The sequence below is a fragment of the Tauraco erythrolophus genome, chromosome 3, assembly GCF_009769465.1.
Source record: "Tauraco erythrolophus isolate bTauEry1 chromosome 3, bTauEry1.pri, whole genome shotgun sequence".
Taxonomy (NCBI): Eukaryota; Metazoa; Chordata; class Aves; order Musophagiformes; family Musophagidae; genus Tauraco; species Tauraco erythrolophus.
Window position 1 is genome coordinate 42,558,490 of NC_141467.1, and position 14,630 is coordinate 42,573,119.

General features: G+C 36.0%; 1 protein-coding gene across 1 annotated transcript in view; it reads right to left on the minus strand.

The window, feature by feature from the left end:
- The window catches only part of CCDC102B (coiled-coil domain containing 102B), a 164,265-nt gene that overhangs the window by 147,877 nt on the left and 1,758 nt on the right, over window positions 1-14,630 (minus strand). The window contains exons 2-3 of the mRNA XM_086609237.1: window positions 13,777-13,991; window positions 8,543-8,651 (exon numbers count right to left, since the gene is read on the minus strand). Coding sequence (XP_086465363.1) covers window positions 8,543-8,651; window positions 13,777-13,991 — 324 coding nt within the window. The remainder of the gene's footprint in view (window positions 1-8,542; window positions 8,652-13,776; window positions 13,992-14,630) is intronic.

A 14,630-nucleotide genomic window follows, 5' to 3' on the forward strand; every position in this document is an offset into this window, starting at 1 on the left:
CTAGAATTTGTAATCGTTACTTTCCTGTAGGCAAAACAATCCATACCAACATACTTAGTAAAAATTTGCAAGTCTGATTGGACACAGTATTAAATTTTCAGGAAAATCAAGACCACATCAAACTTGCCAGATGAATACTAGACTATTATACCAATGTTACTTAAAGTGCAGATAAGTTGTGCTGTACGTCAGATTCCAAAAGTTGCCATGTTCTGATGCAGTGAGCTTTCTCCTTAAACTACAACCTATGCTAAAAGGAACTGATTAAGCCAGTATTTAAACTTATTTTCTCTGCTGAACTGAAAGTTCAACAGAATTCAAGACATGCAGGAGATGACTTTGTTCAAAGAAATTTTCAACTGTTGTGTTGCTTAGACTTTGAATAAATATAGTATAGAACATTACCTCCACAGAACACAAATCTGAAATCCACAGCTATAGTCACTTGATCTAGATAGGCATTTACATAAGATAATTTCTGTAGCTCAATGGTCTGGTGGCAAGTGCCTGTAGAAATAGTTCTACTGTTGTCAGTACAGTTACATGACACATCTTCTGTTGGATCTCAACCATACCTACAATAACACATTGTCTGGGTATTTTGAAGTTACAAAGGTCCCTGAAGAATCTTCTGGTACAGTTTTTAATCACCTGTTACTACATAGTTTAAATTAGGAACTGATCCAAAGTTCATTGATTGGCAGATTTCTTATTGACTTCAGGATATCACTCATGTTGTTGCTCAAAGATACGCAGTATTCCACTAATGTAAACAATGAAAGTTTTTTACTATGTCCAAAAAAACCACTCATTAATTTTTCCTAAGATTGAATCCTTTGTTTGAAAGTAATCTGAAAATATAATGGTTCAGGGCAGAGGCACTTACTTCCAGTGCCAGACAGTTCTCTTTAAGCATGGAGACCAAAGAGGAAAATTCCTATTACATATTAAATAGGAAAAAAAAAGTAGGAAATAAAAGGCAAAAACAAACAAACTAAAAAGCATGGCTGGTTTCTCTTGCTTTCCTACCTCTCATGAAAGTACTACTTAGTTCTGGAAGCAGTACAGCTCTCTTGTATATACTATAGTTGAGTCAAAAAGAAAATTCTATTTCAGCAGCCACAATGAAAGAGTAAGTCTGACTTTTTATTCCACACACGAGTTAGGAATTAAAATTACTTAATCTTCCTGAAAGTTGTATGAATATAACTGTATCCTAGATGGCAGGCATGAAGCTATATTAATTCTAACACTAAATGTTTAGGCACCTTCTTTATTTCATAGAACATGACAAGATCCTTTAAGAACAAGAAACTTCATTCCAGTTCCTCATGTGTTTTCCCTTCAACGGCACGCAAAAAAATGACTTCATCCGTTCACCATATAGTAAACCTGAAACTCTAGATTACTACACAGCAATGGATTTCACAAGCCTTCATGGCTTGCACAGGCTTGTGACTCGACACAGGCAGTGATTTCTAACAGTCCTGCTGAGTCCATAACGGAAACTGTTCATAAGTACAAAAGTGTTAGGTCCTGGATAAATAAAGTACCTCTTACACATTTCTTATTAACATTATGACAGCAGCTTGCAAGGTGACAGGGTTAGTTTCCATGGAAAAAAAAATAATCCAAAAGTTAATGATTTGTTGCTTTTGTTTTTTTGCCAAGAAAATATTTTATTTCTAGTAGGAAGAAAGAATACTTGTCATGCGTTAAAAAAAAAGCATTTTATTTTCAAAAACTAAGAAAGAGAACGTTCTTCTAAGGCATTTTTTTTCAATCAAACCTCCCCTCATATTAGATTTTTATTTTTTAAGTAACACATTGTTACTAGCAGAAATATTTACTTTAGCAAGAAACTGAGTACTAAAATTTAATCCTGAAAGGCAAATTCAGAATATTTAAACATATTTAGTAAAGCTTTTTTGGGGGTGATTTTTTAAAATGATACACTGCAAAAAAATAGTATCTGATACAGAACCATATGGAGAACTGATCACATTATTAAGAGGTAACTTTGTCATCATTTTGGACTTCTCAGTCTAAGCTATGAAAAACAGTTTTTGTTAAAAATGCAGTGCTAATGTCTAGGTCAAAGATGGCTTTATGTACGTAAACACACAAATACATATACACACACATATACGTAAGTGTGCGTGCATGCATATTCCTTTCTCATCTTCAAAACATTCCCTCAAAAGGGAACATTCTCTCAAAAGCTTATACTTTCTGCTGGTTGCAGACAAACCGACAAAACATCTACAAATGATGCAGCTTTGGCATGGTATTCCTTGATCAGAAAAGCGATATGCAGAGATGTGTTTCAGTATGCACACATGCTTCTTCTAAACATATTTCCTCACAGAAATAAGTATGAGTTCTCACCTTTCAGTTGTAACAGATTGCCCTTAAATAAAATATCCTGGTCTTGGTCTGTATTTTCATTGCCAAACGTGTAATGAAGACCCGAGAAATATTGGCAAGTACGACTCAATACAGTTTAAATATCTTGTGAGAAGCCAGTGTGGGGAAAAAAAATCAATGAAACGGTAGATTTTACCAGCACTTTCCAAATTACGTTTGCAGGAAAATAGGCAATCAAATGGAACCTTGACGTTATGCACCATCACAAATTATACTTTATACATTCACATGAAGTACATAATTTCTAGAGATAATACTAAATATGAACTGGTGCCTGATTTATGAAAACAGTGGAAAGAATAGTTAAGGGTCTACAAGAATTCTTGCTTCAGCCACGCTCCAGAATTCTTTCCTTACTCTCAAACTATCTGTAAGCTATTGTAATTTAGGCAGGAAAAAGAAATGTATATCTAAAGCAGTTTTTTAACTACTTCTATCAAACCACAAGTCAGATGTGTGGTAGCATCATCATCTCATTTCACTCAGTCTGAAAGTCACACCAGCCTCTCAAACAAATGAAGGATTGAGCCCAGTAAGACACACTCCAAATACTAGATCTAGTCTAAAAATAATGGGATTTTACTACAGGAAAATTAACTGTGCTGAGTTTCCACTATATAAAGTCGTTTGAGTTCTCGAATAATTCAGACGTTGTTCTCAGAAAATTGACTAATGATATTTTGATACTCAGCCTTGAGGATCCTGATATTAAATTTTACAAAGACTCCCTTAGGTCACTCAAATAGACTACTGACTATTCTGTAGTATACAAAAATTAAAATTCTGATGATTTTAGGACAGAGCTTTATTCCTATGATAGCTATGCATAGTATGCAATATTTCTGTGCATCTTAGATGAGAATTAAACAGAACAATTCACGGTAGCCAGGGTAGACATTAAGGCTACGGTTTTATATCTGGTAATTATTATGTTTCCTGCAGGATTCAGGGGACAATCATAAGGCATTTTGGGGGTCAGGCAAAGAGTATGGGTCAGAATAGATGGTGCTACTACATATATCAAAATCTCCTGTAAGATTATCAGAGTATCACTATTTCTAATTCATGTATATACTAATCAAATGAAAATAGCAGTTAGAGGTAAGCAGCTCTGTAGCATCTTCACATTATAAGGTAATTTCAGAATAAAGATTTCTGGAAAAGGTGGAAATCATGCAGAATCTTTAGTAAGAACTAGCTGTTAACAACCTGAGTCTCCAAAAAGGCCGTTCCACTTCCAACAACATTTAAACATCTACAGTGAGAGTAGAAGACTCAATTTATCCAGAAGCCTCACTTGCCTCAGTGGAGTTTCCTTCACCTGGGAAACAACAGGTAGGGAAGTGTTTACCACTCTCTTAAAGAAAGTGATACACCTAAGTAACAATACATAGATTGCAGAAATATGCAATGTAAAACATCTATATACTAAGAGAGACAGAAAGCATTTCTTTTAAAAGATGTTAAAAGATATTTATTTGACTGTAGTGCAAAATCAACAGCGCTGGTGACTCACCTTCAACTCTGTGCAAAAAAGAGGAAGAACAGAAGTGTCTCTAAGATCTAAAATGCTAATTTAGCCTGTGATCCTTTTCATCTAAGGATACTTTTTTGATATTGATGTTCCAATTGCCTTTGAGTACAAATTAGTGTAATTTTTGCCTTGTATCCCACAAACTGGGATATGAATTTCCCTCATTAATTACCAACACACTAGACAATGTAGAGTAAGGACACGTTCTGTACTTCAGCTAGCACAAAACCATTTTAAACAATACAGAAGTCACTGCTTATAGTGACATTTGTAAGTCTACAGTGCACACCAGTGGACTATAGCAGTATATGCATTTTTTCACTGTTTTCAGTATAATGTAAAATCGCTTTGTAAATATGCCATCTTATTTAACTTTTAAAGCACCAGAAAAGCATGTCCTTCAGAAATGATAGACAGATATGAAATGTTGAAGAAGACTTGCAAAAATATAAACAAGAATATTTTATTGTGCCTGTTATAAGATTAAATGAGCATTCTAAAACCTAAAACTTTAACAGTCTTGCTGATTATAATTCTGTGCTTACAAAATTTTTATAACAGAAAAAGAAATGATCAATTTCAGGACTAAACACAACTTCATATTGCATCTGTTAAAATGGTCTAATTTACGACACCAAACAGGACAAGTTCAATGACAGTGTCACATGAAGCTAGATATAATGCTTGTAGTTACTACAAACATAAATGGCCTCTTTACTACTTTTTTTTAGTTAACTCAATACATTGAAAACTTATTTACAATTTCCAAGTTGATGCAGGATGCATCATTTTTTAAAAAGATGATTATTGAGATCACCTAGGCTTTCCCTATTTAGTTTATTCTAAGGTGAGTGAATACTCATGTTTTAACAGAAAGTAATTAGTTATTCAAATCTTGACATTTGTGATGCTTCTAACATTACACAAAATCTCTCAAACTTTCAAAAGGTTAGCAGAGCTAACTATTCCTAAAAAAGCTTTAATTTGCAGTGGCACTGTGACTTGCAAATCAAGCATTTTTTTTCCACATTCTCAGCGGGGCTGTCATGTGATCTACCAAAGGAAATAGCAGATTAATTTAAGCATGACTAAAACCAAAAACTCTTAGTCAAGGACATGAAAATAATCCAGAGAGAATGATTAATCTGTTATTAATCTAGAAATTCCTTTGTGATTTAATATTGCAAGTGTGTATACAAATCAGATTCCATGCTTAACGTAGTACATGTCTGCATTTTCCTTTATTTCACTTTCAAATTTTTCACTGTCAAAAACCTTGTATGGTGTTCCAGGATCTATTTCTTAACAGTAATGTATAGTAAGTGACATTCACACACACATGGCCAGTACACAAGATTTAAGGGTTTTTTTTTATAAAAGAAGAATTTTCACGTGTAAAAAACCCAACAAATGTAAGTAATTTCATTCACATTAGTTAGATTAATCAAGACCAATGTTTTCCTGTAATTTAAAAACTAGATGTATGTCTTATAAATCTCCGAAGACAAGCAGAATGCTCAAAATAACACCTCCTGTTAGCAATTAAAGCAATTCAGCATGTTCCCAAGAATAAAGCAGCAACACATATATGTGTATATGCATGCACATCTATAAAAATTGGAATCTGTCAATCTCCAACCAATTCTCAGCAAGTCTGTCCTTCTTGTTCTATTCTTCTGACAGTGCCATAAAACATAAAGACTATATTTCTTAAGCAAAACAATTAACTAAATCTAGACTTCCTCTGTTGTGCAGACACATGACAAGCTAAAATCCTACTTAATGAACAAGCAAAAAATAAAGAACTAAAATCTGAAGGAACTCAAATATGACAGATAGATGTTAATTTGTTGCTGTGGATGTTCATCTGTGAAGGAAATTCCATTTGCATATGTACCACCTTGTAACTAGAACTTGGAATTTAATAGACTGCTTGCAGCTTTTCCAAAATGTGAAAAGAAAGCTAATAAATTTTCCTGGATTATTCCAAATATGAGATGTTAAATGTATAGGAAATTTTAAATTCTTTATCTATATTTAGTTATACAGATACACATTTTGAGTTTTGTTGGATCTAAGAGGTCCTCAACCCTTATTCTGGTTCTGAAAGCTAAATCCTGAAAGCCACAACACAAATATTTCTTATTCTTCGACTCATGAATTTGGATTGAAATGAACACTTCTTTCCTAACATAACCAGGCAATGTTGTTAAATTACTCCTTTGAAGGCTGATCTCCTCTATAAAATTAGATTGCTCTCTGGCATCAAAACTCCACCAAGAGCTACCTGCTAAACTAAATCGGTCTCCTGACACATCTACTTTTTTTCTTGAGTATTAGGACAAATCTTTGTTGCACTTGGAAGATCCTGCACTTCAAGATCTGCCAGCTTTGGTGAACTCCTTTCTTTACCAGTTAGAGCTGCCTCCCATGGAATCCTACCCAGCAGTTCCCTTACTAAGCCATAGTCCTGCTTTCCTTAGGTTCAGGATCTGTTGTCTACTGCTTGCCTTTCTCACTTCACTTAGGACTACAAACGTCACTATTTCAAAGTTAGTACAAAGAAATTACTTATGACATCCCCAACTAGTTTCCTTCATATTAGTCAACAGCAGATCCAGCTATGCATGGCCACTGGCTTGCCCTTTTAATACTCACAGCAAGAAATTGTTCCTGAAATCCTCCGTAAATCTCTTTGATTGCGGCAGCCATGTTGCCTTTCTAGCAGCTGTACAGTCAGTCCCCCATGAGAACCAGTGTCTACAATTCAAGAGACCTGAATTCTTTAAACGTTTTATTTGCTTCCTCATCAGATGGTCTGTAACAAATTCCCACCACAATGTCATCTTTACTGGCCTGTCCTCTGATCCTGAGCTACAAGTCTGACTATAACCCATATCGCAGGAGAGGTCAAAGATCTGAGCTGCTTATAGAGCTGAGGGCAACTTCCATCCCCTCAGTCCTTTTTTGCAAGTCTTTCTTGAAGTCCTTCACAGCACTCCAGTTGCATGGTACAACTTGGTACAGTATCTTAATTACTCCAACATTATTGTAGTTCTATAACCACATACAGCTCTAATTCTTCCTGCTTGTTTCCCAGGGTGCATGCATTTCTGTACTAATACTTGAGGTAGGTGTCCCTTTACCTTTTTTTGTCATTCCTGAAGTCTTTCTTGCTCCTATCAACTTGCACCCTCAGCTTTCCACCCCTGACCACCACTTCTTCAATTTACTGTGGTCTTTAATCTCCCACCCCCACCATTCCTAGTTCAAACCTCTCCTTATTAGGCTGGCCAGATCGTTGGACCAAGGAGACAACACCTGGACCCCCATGATCTCAACTCCAGAGCTATGTGGTCATTCCCAATATGCCCTCAGCTGGTGCCCATGCAGATGAGCAGCAGGGAACAGTAGTAGTCTAAGAACTGAACAGACCATGGCAATCTCTCTGCAATATTCTGGATCCAAGTCCACAGCGAGCCACATAACACTCAAAAAGGCAAGTAGGGGATACAGGGTTTTTTCTCCCCACAGGAGGGAATCTCCTACTGCTGTCACTCACTGCTCCCTCATGATGTTAATGCATGGCTCAGGTCAAAGCTGGCTCTGATGCTTCCTCAGTCATGGCTTTCTTCTACTCTGCTACCAGGCTTTTGAACCTATTTTGCAACTGCAGATCTGTATGTGGAAAAAGAGCCATTCTCCAGTTGCTGGAGATGGTAAGTTTCAAGCCTTCCTACTAGAGGACTCCATTTACCTCGCAACTGATCGCAGTCTCTGGCTGCCTCTCTACTTAGCTCTGGAGACCCTGTAAAGATCCCATTAATCTCCTTTTTGCCTTTCCTGAGCCTGACCAGCCTTCTCATTTCCTCCTGCAGCTCAAAAGGCACAACACATTTCCTCAACCAGTATTCACCTCTTGTAGACATGGACATCCCTTTGCCCTGTCCCAGCCTCAAGGGAATGTATCAGGCACTGCCTGCAGCCCAAGGCCTGGAGACTTGCATCATCCCTCAGCATCTCTGATTCAAGGTCTCTACTGTGCCAGCAGCAGCAGCCGCAGCTTGCGCTTGTCCTGGGGACCGTGCCCCATGGTGTGCCACTGCTGTTGCTGATTTGTCTTATGCTGCCATCAGCGCGTTTCCAGCCCCCTTCCCACATGCAAGCCAATGCTCCCCATGGACAGCCTGGGACATGTGCGCTGGACACAGCAGTTACACAGCTCTCCTCCAGTGCCACCTGAATGGGCACTCAGCTCCCCCTAACCAGGAGTCACCTCTCTTGGCTACAGCCTAGATCTCCCAGTCCCCCATGACCCCTGAGAACGCTGCCATGCGCTGCGCTCACGGCTCTGCAGCTCCGTTGCCACCGTGGCAGCATGTGGTGGCTGAGTCGCGCTGGGGCTTCTCCACATGCGCTCGGCAGGTCCCTCCCCACAGCCTACACCGGTAAATACTTGGCAAATGGATGATTTATCATTTCTGTAAACTCTAGATATGATTTTACTCTTAGTTGCAACACAAGAAATTGAAAGTCTCAATTTTGATTCTTGCTCCATGTGATAGCGATGTACTAACATACCTGTTTCAAGCTTTCCAGCTTTGTTTGTCTCAGTTCTTCATATTTCTGTTTCCAAAGAAATAATTCGTTTTCTATCTTTTCCATTTCTTTTTCCAGAAACACATTCATTCTGAAAAAGCGTTTTAAAAGTCAGCATTACATCTTTTTGAAGTTGACAACAGACAAATTACTTTGAATTTATTTTTCATAGCTTGAGTTATATTCTGCTGCCTTTGTCAACCATATACCTGGTGTCGATTGAAAACCTATATTATCATCATATAAGAGATTTACAAAAAATAGTAGCTAAACAGAACAAAGAAATCCAATAGTATAGAATTAAAATTTTAAATGAAATAAAATTTTGGGATAAACTGAAGAAAATTCAGAAATAGATTTCAGTTAGTGATTCAGGTTACCTAATCCCGTGCGAGTTGGTGAAGACCCTCAAAGAAAAGGTACTGTATCAGCTTTATTTGGGCATAGCCGGAAGGTTATTTTAAACACACACACAGAGGAGAATAGATACAATACGTAGATGTTATTGAAATGAAAGATGATCTACTTTAGACGTAGAAAACATTAAAATATTTATATTTTGTGTTTCAAAAAATAATTGCTCTTGAAAGAAAATGCTAGAAGAATTTTAGGAAAATTGATTATTTAGCTCAGAAGTACTACACGGTCATAAAGCATTTGCCTCTGGAATGTTATTTGAGCATAAAATTCATCACTACATTCAGGAAAATATTTAAGATACAGAATTCACAAATAATAAACAATGATTCCTTGGAGAAAGGTATTGTACTACTGAAACAATGAACTTTGATATTTACTTTTCCCCCCTCTTGTAACCAATTAAATTATTTTCAGTCCTTTGGGAAATAATGAAAGAAATATGACACAGCAGAGGTACTACAGATGTTCTTGTCTTTGAGACCAATTAAAAACTCATTTCTGTGTTCACAGGAAACCCTATTAGCCAAGTTCCAAAGACAAGAATGAACTTATCATGATTTCATTTTATATTTGTGTAATACATATCCATCATTTTGCAATTTTGCAACAAAATAGAATTTGGAAAATAATTAAAAGTGAAAGAAAATAATTCTTAATTACAAATAAAAGCTTTCAAATTATGTTTCTAACATTTCTATGAAATTGAATCACGGTTTAAAATTCTGGAATATTCTGTTGGCTATAAACATCAATATAGGAATAAAGCTTATAAAGTCATGGTGCTGAAGAAATATAAAATCTGAAAAACAGTAAAACTGCATAAGTATTATTATGTTGGGAGAAGAAAATTTTAAATTATATAAATTCTGTGAAAATGAAGGAATGAAGGGCTACTATACCAGAGAAGAGAAAAATAATGACATAGTTAGAAAAAAACTAATACTAGCAATTAAAGAGACTGCTGTGTGCCATAGTAGTTATTTTCTATTCTGAGGCTAATGGGATTTTTCAATCTTTTTACTAAAGATATCATTGCCAGACTGATTGCAACTACATTCTGAGAATATTTGGTTTAAAGTTAATCTTCCACAGCAGCATTGTTAACTTTAAGGAATTAAAGCAAAGGGTATTAATGAGATTTGCCTGGGGCATTTCTATGCAGCGTACTGCAGGCTTGTGCCAAGATACCAAGATACTTTAGTGAAGTATTTTCTTGTTCTCTCTTCTTTTACAACTAAACCTGATGCTCTTGAACCAGGGATTTCCTATTTCTACCTAGATATAGCACATAGCACAGCTTACCCTAGTAAACACCTATGGCTCCCTTAACATTATAGCAATAAATTAAACACCATCACTCACACAGCAAAGTGGAGCAAGATGACTTCTGTCATAAATAAAGAACCTAAGACATGCATTTCAACTGAATAGTTTTTCTTCTAAAGCAATGGGATATCTCAGTGGAACGGTATCATGACTTCATTGAGGAGCCAAAAGAATTACTAAGAGGGAAGTTTAATACAGCAGAAAGTAAAAGCATGAAGGACGACAATTAAATACTTTGAACAATAGTCTGTTGACTGTACCGAATGCATTGAAAGTCCTTAATAATGGTCCGCTTGTTGCTTAGGACCATGTCCAGATGGCTTTTGAATGTCTCCAAAGATGCAGATTCAGCAACCTCTGTGGGCAATCTGTGCCAGTATTCAGTCACTCTCATGGAAAAAAAACGTTCCTTGATGCTCAGACAGAGCCTTCTGTGTCCATTGCCTGACTACTCATCCAGCCCTAAGCAATTCCTCTTTGATGTTAAAAACTACCAGTGTAGTTGCTGGATTTTTGGTTTTAGACCAAAGAAACACTTTTAAGTTCAAAATAGAACAAATTAAGATCTTAAAAACATCCAAAAGATTACTAAAGATCGCTATTTTACACAAATGAATCTTTAAAGATCTGAATATCTCATAAGATCTTTAATTCCCATTCATGTCAATAGGACCTCAAATGTGTATTTAATATGATGCATAGTGCCTAGTAGAGGATTTTGGTGTGTGATTTGACATTGTAAACCCAACCCTGAAGTTCTTTGAAAGTCAAAACGTAAACTTTGAGGTTTTTTGGTTTTGGTTGGAGTGGGTTTTTTTGTTTGTTTTTTGTTTTTTTTTTTAAAGAGCTCCATTCTTTTTATATTTTGGAAAGCCTAATCCATGGCTAAGGGTATATTGGCATTACTGAAGATAGCTCTAAACAGAATATAAGAAGCACAGGTCCTCTGAGGGTGAAGACGCAAAACATCTTATGGAGAGATTAGTCAGGCAACTAGGGGCAAGTCCAAACACTGGATCTGCATGAGCTAACTTGACTGTGGAAAGAATGCAGCCACAGTTTGGGAGTACTGCACGTAAACCAGACAACTCTGCTGAGAAGTTCTGTGCTGTATGAGTAAGATCATGCTGACTGCCAAGGTAACCTTTAGCCTTGGGGTTCAAACTGTCTGTGATCCAAGCTTGCGTTTGACGCCACACAGCTGTGTGTCCTTGGCTCAAGTTTACTGAGAAAATTGCTAACTTGTGAGGAAGAAGCTGTGAGAAAGTACTTAAGCTAGAGCCACACAAGATAAGAAAAGTAAAAATGCAAATAGAGGTGAGATTGTTGAGATAGTCATTATTAGCAACTCCAGGATCCACAAGCAAAAATACTGACATGAACAAGTATAGAACCCTAAGAGGAAAAACTGGGAAACTGAAGATGGAAACTCAGCAAAATAAGCCCATTCCAGCAAGCAGTGCAGACCAACCCTTTCTGAGCTGGCAACAGCTAGCCTGTCCAACAAAAACTTATAGGGTGTCTCAAGAGACTGGTGACTATGTTAGTGCTTATCCTAGTAACATTTTTCCTAGCTATTTATTGTGTGCATTGCCAAAAATAATTGCTTCATACTTTTAAGTTGCATATATTTTGCTTACAGAACATCTTTGCAAATAAGAAATGTTGCCCAAAGAGACTTAGAGAGGTAGTTGTTACATCAATGCCTGCTGTTACGTGGAAATCACCGCTCCCTGAGCATTTACTGCCTGAGGTTGGCACTGCCGGACGTTGCACAGTGTACACATGTCCCAGTTCTTACCACGTGCCAGTAAATTTATTACCATATGCCATAGCTGGTATATATCTAGGGATAAATGACAAAATTGGTCTCTCTGAATGTACAGTTACAAATTGGCTAGAGAAGCATGTGAAGAAACAAACCAAAACCAGGAGGCAGAACCAAGGTTTGTTAAAATTTTGTCTAAGTAGTGAATAAAAGATAAGAATTGAAAAATTATCTCCTTTCTAAAAGGAAAGCTCTATATATCCATGTGTGTATACTGTGGTTGCTGTTGAAAAATGAAGTACCTAGGACCCTAAATATTTCAACCAGAGAAGAATGGATATCTGAAGCATCAGTCTCTTAACTCACATGAAATACCATGACAAACTGGAAAACTTAGGCATTCTGGGATTTTTGCTTACACAAAACACTAAATATTGTTTCATGACATGAAACTTAATTCTGATCATCTGCAACAATATGATTCGAATAAAGAATTATTATATATTTTCTACAGCTATCTATCTAATTCATATAATACAACACAGTAAATATTAGTTAGAAATTCAAAGGATTTGGGGGGGAATTTGGGGGTTTTTTTTTGGTTTTGTTTTGGTTTTTTGTTTTGTTTTTTGTTTTTTTTTTTTTTTTTACTCAGACTTGTACTATCTACAGGACAACTGTGAGAAAAACTGACGAGAAATAAATTCTTCATCACAGCTTACCACTACAGACTCTCTGAACTGAAACTGTTGAATGTATTTACATCAGAGGGGGCATTCTCTTCCTTTTCATTTCCTAATCAACTTCAGCTGTTTATCAAGTTACAGTCACATAGTGCCTGTAGTCTCCAGCTATATCCATCATACATCACATACTGCGTGTTTCCTTGGAAAGCGTTTTTGGCATGATTCAATCTTGCCCAATACTGATCCTCTATATGAAATATCAAGGAATCCCTATCAACAGAGACACTCACATAGATTTCTAGGTTGGAAAAGACCTTAGAGATCATCGAGTCCATACATGCTAGCATATAGTGTGTAATCAACATAAGAATTCATTTAGGCCACTAAAATGCACATTTACTATTTATGTGAGGTAAATTTGATATGATACAATAAGTGAACAATAAGTATGTTATTCTCTTTCTGTTATCTGCTTTTCACACAGACCTTACTACAGGTGAAGAGGTTAAGATTAACAGCATTTTGCAGCTGCTTTCATGTGCTTTTTAATTAAAAAATAGTATTAGTCATTCTGCAGTTAGACTTTTTCAAAGTCTGCTGGTAGAGTATATGAAAAGTTGTTATGCACAAAGCACACCAATAGAGCATAAAATACGTTAGATACCACTGCATTGATATTGAATTTTTAGTAAGTATAATTTTTAAATAACAGTATATTCTTAACAGTTCTGTATGGAGCATTTCTTATTTAACTGACAGTCAAGCCAAGGAAAATAATAAACACGCCATTGCAAAATGTTTACAAAACATGCAAACATTGATTTTCAACACTATTAAGCAAAAAAAAACCCCAAACACCTATTCTGAATCCTTATAAATAAATAGTCATTAATAAAGCTTAGAAATGAGAATATGTGAATATAAATGCAAATATCACCACATCTGCTTTAGAAAGTGTCTTAAAAACCTTTATTTTTACCATATTTTTCCCTGAGTAAGATATATTTTGCACTTACTCTCTTTCTTTCTGTAAGATTTTCTGCATCTCAGCCGAATGCAAATGCAATATGGAAACATGCATTAAATCATTCTCTGTTGTCTTAGCTGTGTTGTCCAAACTTTTTTTAGCTTCCTCCAAATAGATGCTGGGGACTCCATTGGGAAAGGAATCAAGAGGCTTTGGAGTGACTTTTTCATTGTGATTGCTTTGGTCTTTGATTACCTCTACATCCTGAGAAAACAGGAAAAGCATGACACCCAAGAAAAACAGAAATGAAGGGAAAAGTCTAACATAACTTCTGCAGGGCCTAACAAGACTCTTCTAGACATTGACGTCATGTAGGAGAAAAAAAAAAGAATACGTAACATCTTGTACAGTTGCATTGTATATGGATAGACTGTGAAAAGAAGTCATTGCTGTTGGCTCATTGTCATTTTGTAACATCTCACACATTCTGTGATTCCAAGCTTCATATCCAAAATATTTCTAATGTATCTTTACTGAAGAAATAAATTCTAATTACCATTAGTTGGCTATAACTTTGGTGCAGAAAAAATCCTGGAACCAATAAAACCAGGAATGCAATTTATGTATACAAACAATATTTTGAGAAACTCTTCATTAAGAACTCTTAAACATCTAATGTAAATCATGTTGAAGCAGGTGATAGACTTATACAAGTTTTGTATAAGGACCAAAGTTACCTGCATAACATAGCAATTTGGATCCAATTCATAAACTAGAAGTACTAAGACATATGTTTTACATACAAAACATAAGCAAAACTGATAAAAATTTGAATAATAAAAACCTAAAATACTTCTTTATTAGAAAGACTGAACATCTGTTATAAACTATAGTTTCCTTTAG